At 38.0% G+C, this 20,301-nt stretch overlaps 2 protein-coding genes across 2 annotated transcripts in view; one reads left to right on the top strand and one right to left on the bottom strand.

Moving 5' to 3' along the window:
• The window catches only part of WASHC5 (WASH complex subunit 5), a 66,765-nt gene extending 64,201 nt beyond the window's left edge, over nucleotides 1-2,564 (top strand). Inside the window, exon 29 of the mRNA XM_049854336.1 lies at nucleotides 239-2,564. Coding sequence (XP_049710293.1) covers nucleotides 239-295 — 57 coding nt within the window. The 3' untranslated portion in view covers nucleotides 296-2,564. The remainder of the gene's footprint in view (nucleotides 1-238) is intronic.
• SQLE (squalene epoxidase) lies at nucleotides 1,134-20,028 on the bottom strand. The gene is made up of 11 exons (XM_049854344.1): nucleotides 19,737-20,028; nucleotides 16,350-16,590; nucleotides 13,656-13,836; nucleotides 11,687-11,783; nucleotides 10,360-10,473; nucleotides 10,081-10,252; nucleotides 8,084-8,179; nucleotides 5,879-6,021; nucleotides 5,340-5,436; nucleotides 2,698-2,785; nucleotides 1,134-1,659 (listed from the first exon to the last, which is right to left on the bottom strand). The coding sequence occupies exons 1-11, from the start codon at nucleotides 20,025-20,027 to the stop codon at nucleotides 1,461-1,463; spliced, it is 1,719 nt and encodes a 572-aa protein (XP_049710301.1). The 5' UTR covers nucleotide 20,028; the 3' UTR covers nucleotides 1,134-1,460.
• Between the last annotated feature and the right edge of the window lie 273 nt (nucleotides 20,029-20,301).

A 20,301-nucleotide genomic window follows, 5' to 3' on the forward strand; every position in this document is an offset into this window, starting at 1 on the left:
GTTTTGTTTTTTTGGACTCAGCAGGAGGGAGGCCCAGTAGCTCATTCACTCTAAGGTGTTCCTCCCTTCTCCACCATAGTAAGTACTTTGGAAAAAGACAGTTGATTCACCTTACTCCAAAGGATATCTTACATTCTTTGTTTAAGGTCCCATAAATAGGAGAAACTCGTGGAAATCTTTTAGTTTGTTCTGAATTCTGTAACACTGAATAACTTAACTCTTCTATTTCATTTTGTAGGTAGCTGAAGCACACGTGCCTAATTTCATTTTTGATGAGTTCAGAACAGTGCTGTAACGTTTTTCTTCTTCTACATCTTCAGTGAAAAGATTGTCCTTAAACCTTCCCACCATCACTAAAATGAATTTGGAAATGAAAAGAAACACAACTGCTCATATAACTGCTTTTTTCCTTTTATTGGGGGAAACATCAGACATTCTGAGTAAGATGTATCTCACAGCACTAGTTAATATAATTAATATTGTTTAAATCATGGTATTATATGCAATTTATATTATGTAGATGCAGAACACATTTTTGTACTGCCTGTTATAAATGCTGAATTGTTATGTATAAATCCATTTAGTTTTATGTTCAAGAGAACTTTTTGTGCAACTCCCAATTTTTAGCAAAATAATACTGCCAATACCCAAAGTTGTCCTGCTGCTTTCTGCTTATGTTTCAAAAACTATATATTCACCCTGTAAAAAGTCATGTTTGGAAGGTGAGAGATGAACCTGGTAGCACAGTGAGCCCAACAACAACAGCTAGCAGGCTGGCAGACACATGTAGGCAGATGTAACGACCACGTGCCACAGAAACATTTAGTGGTGTCTGAGGCTCACGGTCTATTTCCAATCCCAGATACCCTGGGGAATTCCCAGTATCCCTCTATAGGATTCCCTAACTTCAGCTGCTCCTTCCAGCCTCTTCTTTCCTTCCCCAGCAGCCAGGAGAGTATACCTTCTGCATGAAAATTATTCTGAACAGGGAGCAGCCATTGTACTGTTGGTAATTTGGACATCAACAAGTTGGATAAAAACAAGAAAGATGTTTTGGGTATTCTTTACGATTTTCTTTACCATTATCATGAAGCTATATAAAGAAATCCACAACAAGAAACAAAAAGCACAAGTGAGTTCGCTCTGCGTTTTATTTGCATGTCCCATAATGACGCGTCCCAAATAGTGAATGCAGAAGAAAAACTAATTCCTTAGTATTCGTGCTAATTTATGGTAACAGTCATTTCTTTTAAATATCTAACTTATTTTACCCTTCATTTTAAGTTGCAAATTAAAGGATATATTTACATGTTTATATACAAATAACTTCAAAAACAAATTCTAATCTTGATCCAAGAGTTTCACTTTAGAAGGAATATAGTATACGCTATATACATCCACTTCCAAAAGTCTCTTAAGACTTGGTGAGTTCCAAATATTCATTCACAAATGGCTCTCCTTTAAGCCTCACGAACCAAGTACTTCATTTCTGAGTAAATAAGAGGAACTATTACACAACAGGCTTTGTACAAAACAGCACCACTACTAAAAAAGGCTCGGGGTTTTGAAATCCAAGGTTCTGCTTTAAAGCAAAAATATATGGCATAGACTGCAACAGCAAAGAAGTGTCCAATTAAGATTAGTGGGTTAGGAGACAATCTGCAATTAAAAAAAAAGAAAAATACATTGGTAAAACCCAGAAATTAAAATTTGCTCATAAAAAGACAGCAGTTCTGAATCAGCTAATATAAAAGGTGGGAGTGCCTGCATGATGCAAATGATTAACATGCTCAATGCTAAACAAAAGGATGGAGGTTCACGTTTACCTAGAGGCACCCCTGGAACAAAGGCCTGGTGATCTACTTCTGAAAAATCAGCCACTGGAAATGCTATGGAGCACAGTTCTACTCTGACCCATACAGGGTTGCCACGATCAGAATCAACCTGACAGCAAATGCTTTGGTGTTTTGGTTTTTAATATCAAAGTCACCAATTAAGCATCATCTATAAAGCTAACACAAAAGTCTACATTTTGGAGAACTTACACAAGCTTGTGTCTCCCTGCTAAATTTGATGGCAGGCACAAATAATTTTTTTACAAGAAACACTTAGAATGTATCTCCCCTTTCAGTAACTCCTCCTACTCTAGTTTACACCAGTCTCAGGCTTTGAGCTAGTTTCTTTCAATCATTTTGAAATCCCAGTCTGAAGCACTGGATGGCCTGGCCTATGGGAGTCTAGGTTTTTCAAAAGATGACAATACTTACATTCAGATTATAAGTGAATGAGAAAAAACAAAGAATTTCACTTTGCAGACTTCTCAAGAAATAGTTCCACATATGTCTGCACCATCAAAACTATGACTGAGTTTCCTGAGTCCCTGTGCTTCTATCAAATTAATATTTAAATACAAAGTTCTCAATTATCCATGGCTCCCACAACATCAGACCGCATGGACAGATCCACGGGCAGTTAGTCTCTTCTACCCCCACTTCTAATCAATGCTGTTCCCAGAAGTAAAACACAGAATTAAATGTTGCCTGTATTCATTTCTCTGGGCTACCTTGTGAATGACATGCTAATGAATAATACAATGACCAAATGTCTAAGGAAGAAAAGATTTACAATAAATCATACACTGAAATGTCCCAAGAAAATCTGGCATAGTTGTTTCTCTGTGCCACCTAGAGAACTTACACAGAAAGCAGCCCAACAGGACCAGCAACACATTCTCCACCAAGTTTGAAATAAAAAAAACAGGCTTTTCTTAGCTGATGCAGGGAATCTAAAATAAAATTTAAAAATTATTTGCAACCAAAATTTTGGCACGTTTATGTAAAAGCACTAATGATATGTCAGAAAAATTAATGATACAACAAATAGCAAATCTTATATGTAATTTAAAAAAAACCCGAGTCCTGGAATTTCAACAATCCATGATTTCTTTTAAATTCTACAGTCAACATTATGGATAGCAATATAAGTATGAATTCTTTTCTGTTAATATATAAATTAATATACCAAACATTTCGGTCTCAGAACCGTTTAAAAGCTATTTCCTTATGTTCTAAATTCATTATATGATGCAAAATACTTTGTCAACTTTTTTGTTGTATAACACAATCCTAGAAACCACATTCCCAGTCTTAAGATGCCCAACTCATACCTCTAATTGAGCAGTAAATTATCAAATAAAAAGATTGGCTGTGAATAGTAATAAATAATACTACCTTATGTCTGTGTGGAGCCCTGGTGGGGCAGTGGTTAAGAGCTTGGCTGCTAAAAAGGTCGGCAGTTCAAAACCACCAGCCACTCCTTTGGAAACCCTATGGGACAGCTCTACTCTGCCTATAGGGTCACTGTGAGTTGGAATCAACTCGATGGCAATGGGGTGGCTTTTGTTTTGGTATGTCTGTATAGTATGTTCAATACCTACCAAAGTAATTCATTAAATTCTCACAACATAGTATAATCCATCAATATAACCTTTTTAATAGTTTAGAATCAATGTTTTTTTTTAGGTACACCTAGATTTTTCTTTAGGACAGATACAGGATTCAGTAAGCAAACTTTAATAAAGTTCTTCCCTCCTCCAATCTTCCATAACTTTTTTCAATGTTTTGTTGGCAGATTCAAATTCATAATGCAAGAACTCCTGACAGGCTTAGAAAAACTCAAAGCTCAGTTCTTTTTCACTTCTCCAAGCAGCCATTTTAACTTCCATGCCAATTAGGAAGAGATTTGCTTGACAAAGCACTATCAATGAGGTGTTTTTTTCTTTCAGCAAGAGTGGTGGCTACGGAAAGCTGTTGTACTGCATCATGCTGTGGAAGCAGATGACTAAAGCACTAGTCACTAGGGCCTTGGTCAGGTTATACAAATAGCTTAGTTGCAAATACACTAATCAGATTTGAGTTATATTTAGTTTTAGGAGTCTTGGTGGTGCAGTGATTAAGCACTCAGCTGCTAACTGAAAGGTTGGTGGTTTGAATCCACCAGCCGCTCCATGGAAGACAGACGTGGCAGTCTGCTTGTGTAAAGGTCACAGTCTTGGAGCAAGGGAAGAATGAAGAAAACTAAGGATACAAGGGAAAGATCAGTGCAAAGGACTAATGGACCACATCTACCATGGCCTCCACAGGACTGAGTCCAGTACAAGATGATGCCTGGCTACCACCACTGACTGCTCTGACAGGGATCACAACAGAGGGTCCCAGACAGAGCTGGAGAAAAATGTAGAGCAAAATTCTAACTCAAAAAGGAAGACCAGACTTGCTGGCCTGACAGACAATATGGCCCTCGGATACTCTTTCAGCTCAGTAATGAGGTCACTCCTGAGGTTCACCCTTCAGCCAAAGATTGAACAGACCCATGGAACTAAACAAGACTAAAGTGGTGCACCAGCCCTGGGGCAGGGACTGGAAGGCAGGAGGAACAGGAAAGCCGGTAATAGCGAACCCAGGGTTGAGAAGGGAGAGTGTTGGCATGTCGTGGGGTTTATAATCAGTGTCATAGAACAATGTGTGTACTAACTGATGAGAAATGAGTTTGTTCTGTAACCTTCGTCTAAAGCACAAGAAAAAAAAAAAGGTTACAGTCTTAGAAACTCTATGGGGCAGTTCTACTCTGTCCTCTAGGATGACTAGGAGTTAAAATCGACTGGATGGCAACGGGTCTGATTTTTGGAATTTCATGAACCTACAGTGAGCTGCTTCATACACTGCTGTGGTTGGGAAGGGACAGAACTGCCTTTTCCTCCATTTCTAACGGTGCTTCTGCGAAGTCACATTTGCCTGAGCATATACTTTGACCATCGCCCCACTGTAATAGAGAAACGAAGAACTCAAATATTTCAAACGAGTAAAGGGTGGATGCATTCTGCTGCTTGGACATTTTCAGAGGGGAGAAGCTAGACTCGAAGCTCGTTCATTGTATGAAATACATTGAAAACAGACTGAAACTAACGTTCAGAAAAAGACTGACAACTGTGTTGCCTTTAATACATGGCCAGAAGAGCCTCCATCACAATCTTGTGCATTTGGGGATATGCATGACCTGGTTTGGCCCAGAGGAATTAACAATGAATACGTTACTGAGCTATTACTATTAATGTTATCTGAGGAAAGAAAACAGACATTCCAGACAAAATGGTGGATATGGGACATTTAGAAGCTAAAAGTCTTGCTCAAGGATGAAGTTAAAAAAAAGGTCACTAACTTGGGAGTCAGCAAACTCAGGTAATATGTTTGACCTAATGACAGACTTTTTTGTAATGAAGCTCTCTTCCTGTGCTAAAAATCTGACATTTAGTAGAGTTCATTAGAAATATCTGTACTTACCATCTGTGCCAGAAAATAATTCATAAAGAGCCTGGGCAAGGATATTGACAACAAAGGAATGAGACTTTTTTCTTGTCCAATAGAATGATTTTTTGGCCTTAAAAAGAAAAATCACATATAATATGGTAAGTGAGGAAAAAAAAAGTATGAACTGATGTTTATAATCCCCTCAAACTGATCCTTATCCGGAGCCCTTCCTACAAGTAATGCAAGTGTATCTGTTTTATCATTTTCAAAAAAAAAAAAAAAATCTCCAGAGCAATGGGTTATGTGACTCTGAAGCCAGATTCACAATTCTGATGAGCAAAGTGACCCAGGAATCCAGTATCACCCACAAAGTTCTAATAGAGAAATTCAGCAACTCTGTAGATGCCCAGGCTGCAAGTCGGGGTCTTTAACCCTGAACAGGACTGCCTAAGAACCATGACTAAGCATCAGGCTCCCAAGTACAGATCTCTCCATCAAAACCCCATTCCTTTCAGCCCCAGAAAGAAACATAGTTGGAGACATTTTTGTCAAAGTGTAATTTAATATCTTACCTGGAGAATAGCTGCATCGTCATAAAGATCAGGGATGCCCTTTAGCAGTTTCCTCCATAGTTTTATATCGTTAAAAACAACAGTCATTCCTCCACCAGTAAGAGGATGCCTCATGTTATATGCATCTCCCAAAAGAAGAACACCTATAAAGAAAGGATTAAAATTATCACCTCCTGAAGCATCCTTTGAGAAAAAAAAGAGACTATAAAAGTTACCGATAGGAGCTAGGAGCTAAAAAGCATGTGGAAATATAAGGGAAAAAATGACAAAATTTTGTTAAGCCAAAAATTCAAGAGTTGATTCAATCAACAAGTATCTGTTGAGCACCTAATATGTGGCAGGGACTGGAGATACAGTGAGAACAAGGGAATGGTCTCTACCCTCATGAAACTCACATGCGACGCTAATGTTAAGTCACACCATGTCCAAACAGTTATAAGGCATCTGTTGAAATGATATAGGCAAAAAGACGACGGGCATCAAGCATAAAAAGCAAGACTTCTACAAGAGAAAAAAAACCAAGATGTCTCCGCACTTCACAGCAACATTCACTGCCAGATTCATCACTGCTCTTTATTCCATCCTGTGTATGCACCCCACTTTGTTTATCCTGTCATCTGTTGATGGGCACTTAGGTTGTTTCCATCTGCTTGCTATTGTGGACAATGCTGCAGTGAGCATGGGTGTGCATATGTCTACTCGTGTGATGGCTCTCCTCTAGGATATGTTCCTAGGAGTGAGACTGCTGGATCATATGGTATTTCTATTTCTAGCTTTTTAAGGAAGCACCATATTGTTTTCCAAAATGGTTGTTACCATTTTACATTCCCACCAGCAATGCAGAAGAGTTCCAATCTTCCCACAGCCTCTCCAAAATGTGCTGTTTTGTTTTTTTGATTCGTGCCAGTTATGTCAGGGTGAGATGGTATCTCACTGTGATTTTTATCTGCATTTCTAATGGCTAGTGATCACAAGCACTTCCTCTTGTGCCTGTTAGTTGCTTGAATGTCTTCTTTGGTGAGGTGTCTGTTCATATACTTTGCCCATTTTTTAATTATTGTTCTTTTTGTTGTAGAGATGCTAGATTTTCCTGTAGATTTTAGAAATTACACCTTTGTCAGATGTGTCGTAGCCAGAAATTTTTTCCCACTCTGTAGGTTCTCTTTTTACCCTTTTTGTGAAGTCTTTTGATGAACGTTAAGTGTTTAATTTAGAAGATTCCAGTTATCTAGCTTATATTCCAGTGTTTGTGTATTGTTAGTTATGGTTTATATCCTATTAAGGCTATGTATTAGGGCCTCTAGCATTGAACCTATTTTTTCTTCTGTGATGTTCATAGTTTTTGGCTTTATAGGTAGCTTCTAAATGTTAATTCAGATTTTTTTGTATTACTCTAATGCCTTCATTAAAAAGGCACAAATGGTGCCCAGCTTTTATTCTTCCTTCTCCATGGAACAGTCTCATTCCCAGCAATTAGAATATGTTCCCACAGCATATTGTTTACATTGACTTGGCATTTGCTTCATTCTGCTTTGCATTATAGTTTATGTGAATATAGTTTATAGTTTACTGTCCATGTGTTTCCATAGCAGACTACAGTCTCTTTACAGTCAAGAACCAGAGTTTATCTACAGCTCCCGTTCCAACCTTTCTTCTGAGCTCCAAATGCCCTAGCAGCACTTCATACTAAGTATTTCCAAAAGTGAAACCATCACCTCTCCCCCACTTCTTTAAAACTTATACTGTTTGTTCTGTATTTCTTACATCAGCAAATGGCTGACAAAACTGTCCAAACACCATTCATCTAAGCCTGAAAACTAGAATCAATCAAGAGGCCTCACTCCCCTGTTCTACAATATCCAACTAATCACTGAGTTTAATGCATTCTACCTCCCATTTATTGCCCAAATACACTTCCGACCTCCCATTTTTATTGCCATAACCCTAGATCAGGCCTTTCTCACCATTCACATGGAGTAATCAAATGGCCTCCCCCATTTTCCTCCAAACCATCCAAAACGATGTTAGTGAGATTTCTAAAACAAATCTAATCACGTTACTACCTTGTTTAAAACTTTTCAATATACTAGTGCTAATGTACAGCAACCAGTTCTCTGTCCCACGTAATTCCCTGCAGTATACATTTAATCAAATATGTGTCATTTAGTGACTCCTTTATAAAAGTCAAGTCCGATAAAATGATACCTCGTTTGTTGACTGGTGAAGAAGGAAGGAAGCTTGCTGGCATGACCCTCAATCGAGAATTCTGAATGGCTTCTAGGAATGGTTCTTTGAGGTGATCTGCAATAAACCCCAGCCCCCCGAATAAACAGTTTATAACATTTCAGTTTCAAATTATCTTTTCTTATCAAGTACAAATATCTATGATATATCCATTATGGTTGTTACATATACATTTTTAAAATAAGAACTAATTATTTTACTGTTAAGCCTTTTTTCATACAACTTAGTTTTTCATTAATATTAAGGAATAATTTTCTCTAAGAGAAAATTAATGTAAACAGACATAGAGCTGAACAAAAAAAACTTCACAACAGAGTGAGGCAAATTCAGACAAAATGAGATGGAAGAAAACCACCCACCTCTTTCCCAAATGTTAACTGTAATAGTCATCATGTTTAATAGTTAATTCATCATCACACCCATGCTCTGCTAATATCAGAGGAAATACACTACCAACTCACAGAAGGGTGTACACACTAGAAAAGAATTAAATGTAGAGCAACAGGCCAGGTCTACCTCTCTGAGCTTCAGTTTCCTTCAAAAATGAAAAGGTCTGATTAGCTCATCTCTAAGATACTTTCCAGTTTCAGAGTTTTCAGATTCTACCTGTATAGAAATGAACTTTTCATACAGCTCCCAGTATCACAGGGGAACGTAGGAGCAGAATCCCTATGTCAGCAACTATTCCATAAAAGGAACAGAATCTCAGTGACCCAACTAATCTTAACATAGACCGACAAATGACCTCCCCATGTGATTTCAGGGCATGCTGCTCCAATTAACTGTTCAATTGGAGAAAACACCACGTCTACAGTAAAAGGAGACAAAAATGCGAAAAATATCAGATAATTTGACAATCCTTTTCCTAAATATGCATAACCTTTGTTTTTTCAACTGCAAGCTTCAAAGTGACTTAACTAAATGAAAATATTTTGAAATATTTTAATATATGTTGAAAATGTCATTATTGAAAATCTAAGTTGGTCCACATATACCTTCATTTCACTTCATTTCTGTTAATGCCCTGTTAGTTACTAAACAGAGTGGTTTCGCTTGGTCTAAAAACTAACATGAAAAAACCATAATATTTAAACAAAATATACAGCATACCAAGAATAGTTTCCTGTAATTACAACCATGTCATAATTAGCAAACAAAGTTTCGCTCCGATTTTATCAAAATTCTCAACAATTTCTTACATTCTTCCCTTTATCTTCCCATTCTCAAAAAAAGCGAGTATCATGAAAACTTTGGATTGTAAAACGGTCATTTTTATGAGCGTCTTTACAAAGATCTTTGAAATCTCATGAAGCCTTTCTGTATTCAACTCAAAACTAAAATGATCTCAAAGGTCCCTCTAAGCACTCCTGTTATGAGGGCAAAGAGACCTGGGTTCAACATTGGCTCTGCTGTCACTAATAGTTTTTACCCTTGGAGAAGCTAAGTAACCTCTCTAAACCCTTAGTTCCATCCTCTGTGAAATGGGGATAGTGATGCCACCTACTTCATACAGTGGTTGTATAGATTATGTTTCTAAAACACCTCTTAAGTAGTAGACATTCAACAAATGGTAGCTACCATTATTTCAAAAACCAAGCATAAATACAGTTAAGTATAAGAGATATTTCAAGAATTCAGAGACCTAAGATTGCCTTCAAGATTTTCTTATTACTATATATGCCAAATTAATAATGACTGAAAACTTCATTATTAACATAACAAAAATATATTGAAGTTGTATTTTTTTAACTTGGAATTTTTTTTTTTTCCTTCCCTGTACTAGCCTAAACAGTTCAGCTCCAGCGTATCTGAATGACTGGATGCATTTTTCACCTGCCACCCTTCTCTCTGGCCTATTTTAGATACTGCCTTAGCAGGAACCGGAGATGAAGGAGAGTTTTCTGTGAGAGCTGCTTTCAGACTGTACATTGCGGTGGGAGTGAAATCCTATTTCTTACCAGGAATTTGTGGATAGATTTTTTCAGTTATGTATTCTCTTAAATTCCTTGGCGTTTCTCCTCGAATGTCCACAAGTACTCGGGTTTCACTGGATGAAATCTGATAGATGAGAACTGGACTTGGATTAGCCAAGACAAGCTCAGCATGATTTGCTTTAAATTGTGGTGCATTCTAAAAAAAAAAAAAAAATTTTTTATAAGAGGGGAGAAAAAAAGTATTTTAGTAATTTTCAAATTTCCTGTTGCTTTTATTTTTCTACAATCACACTCCTACAGTACCTTCATAAGAAAACCAACAAAATGAGATGAAACAGAAACTTGATTGGAGATCAGGTTTTTCCTGAACTTGGAGAAAAGCCCATCTGCAACAACAGTCAATGGAGCATGGAGTTCCTGTGACAGAAATAAAGAATACTCGATAAAAGGTTAGAAATACACAGCAACAGAACTCCTCTTTAAAATTGTGTATGAACAAATTGAAATATGTGCGTGGTAACATTATCGAAAGTATTTGGAGATAACGCTGCAGCCCAGCAAAATCAGCAGATTAGCCCTAGGCCCTTTTCTTGTCAGGTCAACATGAGCACATACTGGAAACTTACTCAGCTGACATGTGGAGCTTAAGTTAAGGTAGCACCAATCGTTAGAGACACTTCTCTGAGTCCCTGAAGATTGCCTTCCTTCCTACTCTACCATTCAAACCATCTAAGATTACTCTCCACTTGAAGAGCAGGAAGGGAAACAACTACAGGACAAGCCTGGACAACAGACAGCTGAATCTCATTATAAATTCCAAGGACGAGCCAGATTCTTTTATCGTAGAATTTTCTAACTTCATATAGTGCTTTCAGCCAGTGGCTAGGGCTTAGAAGAATTTTTGTACACATGGGTGTATATGTTTATATTACTATACTATGAGCAGAGAAATCTCCCTCATTAAAATACAATACGGAACAGCCCAGAAAAATCAACAGATTAGCCCTTGGTTCTCTTCTCTTTTTGTCAGGCCAACGTGAGCAAATACTGGGAACTATTTTAGTTTGCCATTTCCTCAAAGATCCTCCTACCTTTTGCCCTTCTGATTTAAACAATTGTTTGTTTTAACGTAATCATTTCTTTTATGTTGAATTCTTCCTTTTCTCCCCATGCAGTTCCCCTCTGCTTCTCTATTGGTGTACGTTTCTCATTTCAGTTAAGTTGTGTATATATGATGTCTCCCCACATATTTTTGATTAGGTACTTTTTTAAACTGTGGTAAAATATACACAACATAAAAGTTGCCATTTAAACCGTTTTCAATTGTACAATCCAGTGGCATTAATCACACTCACAGTGCTGTGCAACTATTATCACTGTCTATTTCCAAAATGTAACCATCACCCCAAAGAGAAATTCTCTCATTTCCATTTCTAATAATGTTAACATAGTGATGTTTATTTAAAAATGTATTTGTATAGCATCTTGAGGTGCTCTGAAGAGCAATGTGTTATGATCCTGATATTCATCAGTCCATTTGACAAATAATAAATTGATGAGCCTACTTTTTTTATAAGGGGGTAGAAGGAAACAAAAATCTCTGGGAAGAGGTATTTTTGATAAATTTTACCTTGATGGCTCCAGTTTCTTTATCCCTGTACTGAACTCCCATCACAACATCATCTTCCTCTAGTAACTGGAGTACAATGCCTTCAATAAACTTTGCACTAAAGGATAAATAAATTTCTATCATAGCACACGTGAGCAATTTAAATTAGATATGACAAAGTCCTTATTTTTTTTAGTTTACCCATGTACCACAGATAATTTTGCAAATACTACTAAAATTTACAAATAAAAGCATACTGTTTTATCATTTAAAATTTAATTATCCTAATGATTTTCTACTCTTGTATAATTTCAGTTAAAATTAACTTATAAAAACTGGACAAAGGCCATTGACAAAGGAAAAAACACAAATGTCTGTAAAACATTTGGAAAAATTTACAACTTCGCTAACCCAACCCAGTGCCGTCGAGTCTACTAATGATAAAATATGTATTAAAACCAAAACTACCCACTAATGCCTAGCAAACTGGCAAGTTTTAAAATAAAGTAAGACTAAGTGTTGGCAAGAATTCAGGGGAAAAAAAGGGCATTTTATTTTGATCACCACAGGGAGTAACCTGTAAAATTCTTCATAATAATGATAACAGTACAATTTTTGCCTGCTTAAACCAGATGCCAGACAACAAACACTAAGCTCTTTACCTGTATTATCTCATGAACTTCTTACAACCTTTCTGGGTAGATGTATTATTCCCATTCGTCAGAGAAGAACACACAGACACAAAATAACTGGCTAGAAGGTTATAAAACTTGTAAATGACATACACTGCTACTATACTATTCTACCTCCTTCAATCAGCTTGGGAAGCTATTAGCCAACAATTCTACTTATAGAGATGGTGTCAACTTTCACATACTGGGATGTTCGATGCAACATTATTTTATTAATAGTCCAAAAAGTAGAAACAGTGTCATGTCTAACAAATAAATTGTATTTCAATAAATAAATTGTAGGTCATCCACAACATGGAATACTATGAAACTACAAAAATCAAGCTCCAAAAAATGCTATCTATTGCACGTATTTGTGCATACACAGATGTGCATATAAAAAGGTCTGAAATGACAGAGAAAAGCATCATTAGTGGGCTTTAGAATTGTGTGGTTTTTATTTTCTAACTTATTAACAATAAATACATATTACTAATAACAAAGAAAAGTATTTTTAAAAACAGATTTTCATCTGAATTGATTAGGCAATAATATACACAGAGAGAGGTTTTATATACCCAGGCACCTTTCATACACAAAAGGGAAAAAAATGAAGTTTTATTTACCAAATTTTTAACTAATTATTCTGTTAACAAGAATCGTGGGATAATTTCTACAATCTTCTTTATATTTTGATGTGTTTTTCAATTTTTCTACAATGGAAGTATTCTACTTCCATGGATATCAAGTCCTTTCAGTCCTAAGGATAATTATCTCTTCACTTGCTTTGTCAACACTTAAGACTACGTCAATCACACGAGGGTTCTCCTATCTAAAACCTTCTCAGTTATAGTATTTAAAGGTGAGAGGCAAACACAAGTTCGTAATCGAGAGAAGAAACCAGTCCTGTCAGACTAGATTCTTATTCTTAGTACGATGGGACAGGGACTATCTCTTGCAGTCCTGACCTGACTTTCAGTAGCAGGTATCATAACTACAACCCCAAGCTCCCAAATAGCACACACCAACTTACTCATTAGTTACAACAACTGTATCCTCTAAATTCCACCACAAAATTTAAGTAGTCAAAGAAAAATTCTCTATACCTCTATGTCATTCGAAAGGAAATTCGCTATGTGATATTGTTAAAGGCAACAAAGATCTAGTACTCCATTCTAACATATCATTTATTTTAATGTATTACTTATATACTAGCCCATACTCAAAACTTAGGAAAATTTATAAAACAGCATCTATACAGAAGCCAAATTTAAATGCATTAATTATTTAACACTGTACATTTGAAGCTGTGGTCTTACTTGGGTTCAGCCATAGCTGCTTTCCGGAGACTCATGATGAATCTTCCGTGATGGAAAGCTCTTCCACTCAGCACTTGGTTGTTTTCTGACAGAGGGAAGGGAATTTCAACTTCTGATTTGCTTTCTTGATCATGAATTACGTAGCCGTTTACAACCTGGGCATCAAGGCCTCCCACTGTATCTGCAAATCAATTTGGTTTAAAAGAATCAATTTTTTTTATACGTCCATAATTATCCTAGGTGCCAAGAAGGATACAATGGTATAAAAAATGAGTCCCTGCCTTCATGAAATTATAATACCATTTGGAGAACTGGACAATTAACATAGCTATACCAGAAATCTTAATGCTCTGGCGAACAATGGCAGTCTTAGCAAATCTGTAATAAAGATAACCATACATGAAACTACTTCAGGTCTGTAATTCCACATTACCTCAAAAAAACAAGGAAAAAAATGCGATGTGAAATAAAGCCACAATCCTCTACTGAGTAAACCTGTTCTATCCATAAGGACACAGGAAAACATTTGGTCCTTATCATCATTTTTCAAAATATGAATATGTGTGGTACTGGCAAAAGAGAATAAAGTAAAAACTGAATGGAAACTCTTTTAAAAAGCTGATAAAGAACGAATATATGAAAAGTAGACTTCCCAATCCAAACAGAAAGGGTAGGATTATTTCCTAATGTTTATTTTTAAGAAAGCAACACACTTCTTGACCCCACATTCACCTCCAGTTACCACATTTCCGTACGTTCTTTAAAGCAAAGCTCCTCAAGTGCTATGACTCCAAACAAGCTTTTGTTCCTGCTGCTCCACTTGACTTCCACACCGTTAGAATCAGCAGTCAATCTTACTCAACCTCTCAGTAATCAGCAGTCAATCTTACTCAACCTCTCAGTAGTGCTGGACGTGGCTGGAAAGCACTCTCTTCACTTCGCTCCCATGACCCTGTGATCCTTTGCTTTCCTCTTCCTCGCTGAAGGCTCCTCCTCAGTTCCGTACTGATCTCTGTACATTACAGAGTTCAGTCTTGGATTTCTTCTTGACTGTGTCTGCTAGTCTCATTTAAATATTATGCTTCCTCTCTTCTCTCATACCTAACATCTGATCCATCAGCAAGCAGTACTGGCTCCCCCAGAATGCGACCACTTCCCACAACTCTACTGCGATTACCATGTTCCAAGCTCCTAATGGGTCTCCCTTGATGGGTCTCCCTTGCTTCTGACCTTGCCACCTTACTATCTATTCTCTTCTCCACATAAAAACAATACTTTTAAATCATACTTTTATAATGCAAGTATATAACTCCCCTTTTTTTTTTTAAATTGTCCATTGGCCTGCCTTTGGACTAAAAGCCAATTTTTATAGTAGCTACAAAGCTCTATGGAATCCAGTCTTCCATTAGCTATTTGACCTCTTAAACTGCTCTCCCTCTCACTCACCCAACTCCAGTCAACACTATCCTCCTTCCTCCTTCTTCAAACAAAGCAGGCTTGCTCCTCCCACAGGACTTTTCCACTAGATGCTCCCTCTGCCTGGAATTCTTTTCCTTCAGATATCCCCAAGGGCTTGCTCCCTCACCTTCTTCACTCCTTTACTCCAAAGTCATTTTCTCAATGAGGTCTTCCTCAACCACTCTATTTAAAATTACACCCAACTCCCTATCCCCCCCTTTTCTGACTTTTTGCTAAAGCTGTTATCACTAACATATACTTATTTAGCATCTTTTATCACCCCCCATACACTAGAATGTATACTCCATGAGGGCTGTAATTTTGGTCTGTTTTGTTCACCACCACAGCCTCAGCATCCAGAGCAGTACCTACCATTTGTGCAATGCTTAATAAATATTCGTTAAATGAATTTCACACCTTTGGTCACCTCCTCCCACTCTTGCATCATCAGTTTCTCCCTCTCTACTGTATCATCCTCAAGCTAGTATCAAAATGCTCCTTTTCTGTCCTCACATCCCCATCTCGTCCCTGCCATACTTAATGTTTTCTATCAAAAAAAAAAAATCAAGAGTAGTCTCTAGTCTCAAAATTTTTATCTCCCACTTACTTCTCTCTGTAGGGTCTATATGAGTCAGAGTGGACTCAACAGCAAATGATTTGGTTTTTGTTTTTGTTTTTTTACTTTTTTCTAGGTCTTGCCTCCATAACTCCACTGAAACACTTTTTCAGTGTCACCAATAACCTCCAAATTGCCAAATCCAATGGTCCTTTTTCTATACTCATCTCACCTGACGTTTCATTAGCAAATCCATGATACGGCTGTCCTTTCCCTTCTTGATACATACCCCTTTCCCTCCTACTGAAACATTCCCCTTAGATTAAGTAACACCCAACACTTCTGGCTTTCTTCTGCCATTCTGCCAGTTCCTTCTGAGTCTCTTTTGAGGGCTTTTCTTCTGCTACCCAACCTTTAAATATCAGCGTTTCCCAGGACTTGCTTTCTTCTCCCTATACTCTCTCTCCTTAGCTGGTCTTGATCACTGCCATGGCTTTTGAATACTACTAATATGCTGACATCTTCTAAATTTGTAACTCCAGCCAGCCCAAACCACTCCTCTGAGCTCTAGATTCATAAATTCATTTATAAATAAAAATAAAACGGAATATCTTTTTGCTGGTCATAAGAGTCTAAAGAGTTTATACCACATAACTCTCCTGAAATCAATATGAACCTACCTTGAAGACCAAGGTCTTTAAGGACTTGATAGCCACCTGGCTGCAGAAATTCTCCAACTATCCTGTCAGGCTCTTTTAAATCTCTCTCAATTACTGTCACCTTTCTTCCATCTCTGGAAAGCACTGCTGCCAAAGCAGAGCCAAGTACGCCAGATCCCACGATGATAATTTCAGGATCATTTTGAGAAGTTATTGCTGCTCCTGTTAAGGTTGTTTCTGAAATATTCACTCCTTTTTTACGCTGTTTAAAAAAAAAAGTGAATTACGTTTCCACATTTGTTACCCTTAAATCATACTACTACTATATAGACACAATGGACTTTTGCATCTTAGAAAAAAGCTAGAACTTAAACATTACCAAACAAATGGACTTTCCATTTTTAAATCCAAATATTATGTACAAATCAGTGGTATCAAAATGTTGGTTAAATAAAAAATGTACAATACCATCTCAATAAAACTGTTTCTTTTCCAAACATGGTATTTAGAAAACGGCTGTCACACAGACATTTGGAAATCCTCACCAAGCCAAATATAGCAAACATTTATAAGGGGCTTCAAAGACTTACAGTAATTGACTTACATCAATTACTCAATTCTTCAAATATATACTGAGCACCTACCAGATACAAATCACTTATTAACTAACTTCTGCTTTGACTTCATTTTGCAAACTATTTCAACACCTCTTAGATATTTCTACTATTCACCTTCATTTTCTCCTTCTGGAGTTTCGCTTCAAAAATGTTCCTTAATCTAAAAATCACTACTATTTATAACAAAGAGATTTTCAAATGGTGGTTATTAATCTATTAATTGAGGATCATTCAACAAAATTCCAAAAGAACAACATAACTCATATTGCCCCTTGGAATTTACAGTTTTAGTTCTTAACATTTAAAGACATGTTTAATTTATCCCTTCCTTTACTCCTGATACTCCAAGAGAGTCTGATCAAACAGCAGGTCCTTAAATTCAGAAACAAGGATAAATATTAAACCCCACCACTGGCTGGGTTGATAGGACAATTTTTAACTTTGATCAGAAGATGAAAAAGTTCTCTTTTGAGATTTATGCACATCAAGAATAGTAATGCCTGGTTTTGTTTTTTTTTTCCTCCCATAGTGAATAATTTCATCTTGTAGTATTTGTTCTTGGTGGACGGATTCACAAATGTGAAAACATTTGAGACACAGAATTGCAAGGAACCATCTTCCTGAGTTCTCTGAACGTAATGATTAACGTAAGACTAAATGTCATTTGATGGGGTTTTAATAGGCAATAAAGGGACAGGTTAACCCTAACTCCCTTCTTGCGATTGTAAAATCTACTGTCACATGGAGTCACTGAGTCAGAATTGACTTAGACAGCACCCAGCAACAATAATATTCACCTAGCCTTCTTTTACCTCTACAATGGATTGAGAACTTGTCCATTCCATTTTTTATAATTTCTCTTAGAGAAATACCTTCTGTCATTGATCAAGGGGAGAAGACAATAAAATCTATTCTTCCCAACAGTATGGCCAGAACAGAGTATTTAGTCCGTTCTGGGAAGCCCCTTTTGTCATCTTAGCAAATTTTGATTAATTTTTCTTCCAAAGTTTTCCCTGTTAAACACACACACACACACACACAAAATTCTGGAACGGGAACTCTGGAGACAGTTAAGTCTTTCAGAGCCTGCTCAGTACAGAAAGCACTAATGGGAGCTTATCAGTCAATAGATCACAGTCTAACAACTCCCAGGTTTGGAAATAAGCACACAGCCTGAGGCATTCAGCCATGTGGAGGAGCAGAGGTCACCTCAGACAATAAAGATTTCAAACTGAGAATTAAGGATTCCCTCTGCCTCCTTTTCCATTCCTCCAATCCACACCCACCACACAGCTAAATTCCTTTTGACTACTCAAAAGGCTCCTAACAGATATACATTACCTTTAGACTAATGCTAATAGCTACTATTAAGCAGTTATGGACCAGGCATTTTGCAAGCATTAAATCATTTAACTCCCTAACTACCTATAAGATTGGGGTGGCGCCCACCTGAGAACAGGGAACTGATTCTTACAGAAATAAAGCAGTATGCCCAAGGTTTCAATGTAGATCAGAACCCTCGAAGGATAAATTACTCCGTGGACCATTCACCTAACCCCAAACCACCATCATCCCTTCACTTGGCCTATGCTGTAGTCTCTTGTCTGATGTCCCTGGCTTCCATTCTGATACTCCTATTCAGGGGCAGATTATCCAATAAACAAGGTAAGCAAGGGCTTGCTTACTAGTCTGTAGTAAAAGATTTCACATTTTTTCACCTCATCAGATTCTGCTCCTAGGTCTGCTGGCATCTGTTTCTCTCCCAACCCCACAAGAGTACTTTCCTACAGAATCGAAGCCTCTTATCAAATGGACAATCCCTGACAGGGACGGATTACCCAGTAAGCAAAGTAAGCATGGCCTTACTTGTGCTTACTTACTAATACACACAGATTAGTAAACACAAGTAAAGCCTTGCTTACCTTGTTTACTGAGTAATCAATCAGTCCCTGCAATCCATTCTCCACTCAGCAACTAGAATGTTCTTTTCAAAAAGTTAAAATCAAATGTTACAACCATGTGTAAAAGCCTCTAGTGCTCTTGGGAAAACACTCAAACTCCCATGGTAAATAGGCCCTAAATGATGGGGCCTTAGTGACCTCTCCCCCTCATCTCCTACCATTTCCCTCCTCTGCTCCACGCGGAGAGCCTAATCCCATCACAGGTGTTTGAAGGCTTGTCCTTTGACTTAGGAACACCCCTGATGGGTGGAGGAGAGTTTTTCGCCCACAGCTTTAAAATGGTGAGCCTTTTGACTCTGCTAACCCCAAACCACCATCATCCCCTCACTTGGCCTATTCTGTAGTCTCTTGCCTGATCTCAATTTGTTCCATCACTTTCCACAGCCAGTTGTCACTTCAGCAGTGGACCTGCCGACAGCAGGTTTCTTCTTCCCAGGTATAAATACAATCCTTACCCAAGGATTTAAATAAAAATGGCTTTATTTTTTTCATCACAGAAAGTGATTCTGATCTCCTGTAAAATGAAATCTGACCGTTTGATTTCACCTTTCATAATCAAATGAATATTCCACCTTCATCTGAGGCTCAACTAACCCTAAATGATACCAAGATTTTCAGTCACTCCCCAGAACGTCAAGGATGTAGCCACGGAAGTGCTCAGAGCTCCTTTGTAAAAAAGTCCAGCTAAATGAGAATGTATACCAGAGTCTCCCACCTAACACCTTTCGCTGTTTTAAAGTGGGAGAAAACTTAAACTTGGGGGGCCCCAATCCTAATTTAAAAATAAAAGAGACCCACCCATTCATTTGCCCACCAGGACGCCAACTTACCCTCCTAGACTCTGGCTGCTCTTTCTTTTCGGATCCAGCGGGGGGTTTGGCCCAGAAGACGCCAATGAAGGGCAATGCTGACAGAATATCCGAGAAGGCTGCGAAATGGGACTGGCTCTGCTGTCGCCCGAGGAGGCCCCCATTTCGGTAGCGACAGCGGTAGGAAAGCACCAGGCCCAGCGACAGGAACACCAGCACGCAGAGCAAGAGCTCCTTGTTGGCCAAGGTGATGAAGTCCCCGCACTTCTTATAGAAATAGGTGAAAGTGGCAATGCCCAGAAAGGTCCACATGGCTCAAGGCTTCTTTGGTGGCACCGGTCAGTGGGGAGCTGCTTTTTGACTTGGAAGGTTTTGGTCATTCGAGGTTCTCCCCAAAATATGGGACCAAAAAGCCAAACTCCTGTAAACACGAGCACGGATGTCGAATGAAATCAGAGTAAGTGTCCAAAGCATAGACAGTCAGTAAAAGGGACCCCAGGCGCGGAGGGGAGGTGGCCGGGAGTACACGCCAGGGTTCACAGAACGGTGGCCCCCGATTAGGCACGCTCCTCCTGCAGGGACTCCC

The sequence above is a fragment of the Elephas maximus genome, chromosome 15 (assembly GCF_024166365.1).
Source record: "Elephas maximus indicus isolate mEleMax1 chromosome 15, mEleMax1 primary haplotype, whole genome shotgun sequence".
Classification (NCBI taxonomy): Eukaryota; Metazoa; Chordata; class Mammalia; order Proboscidea; family Elephantidae; genus Elephas; species Elephas maximus.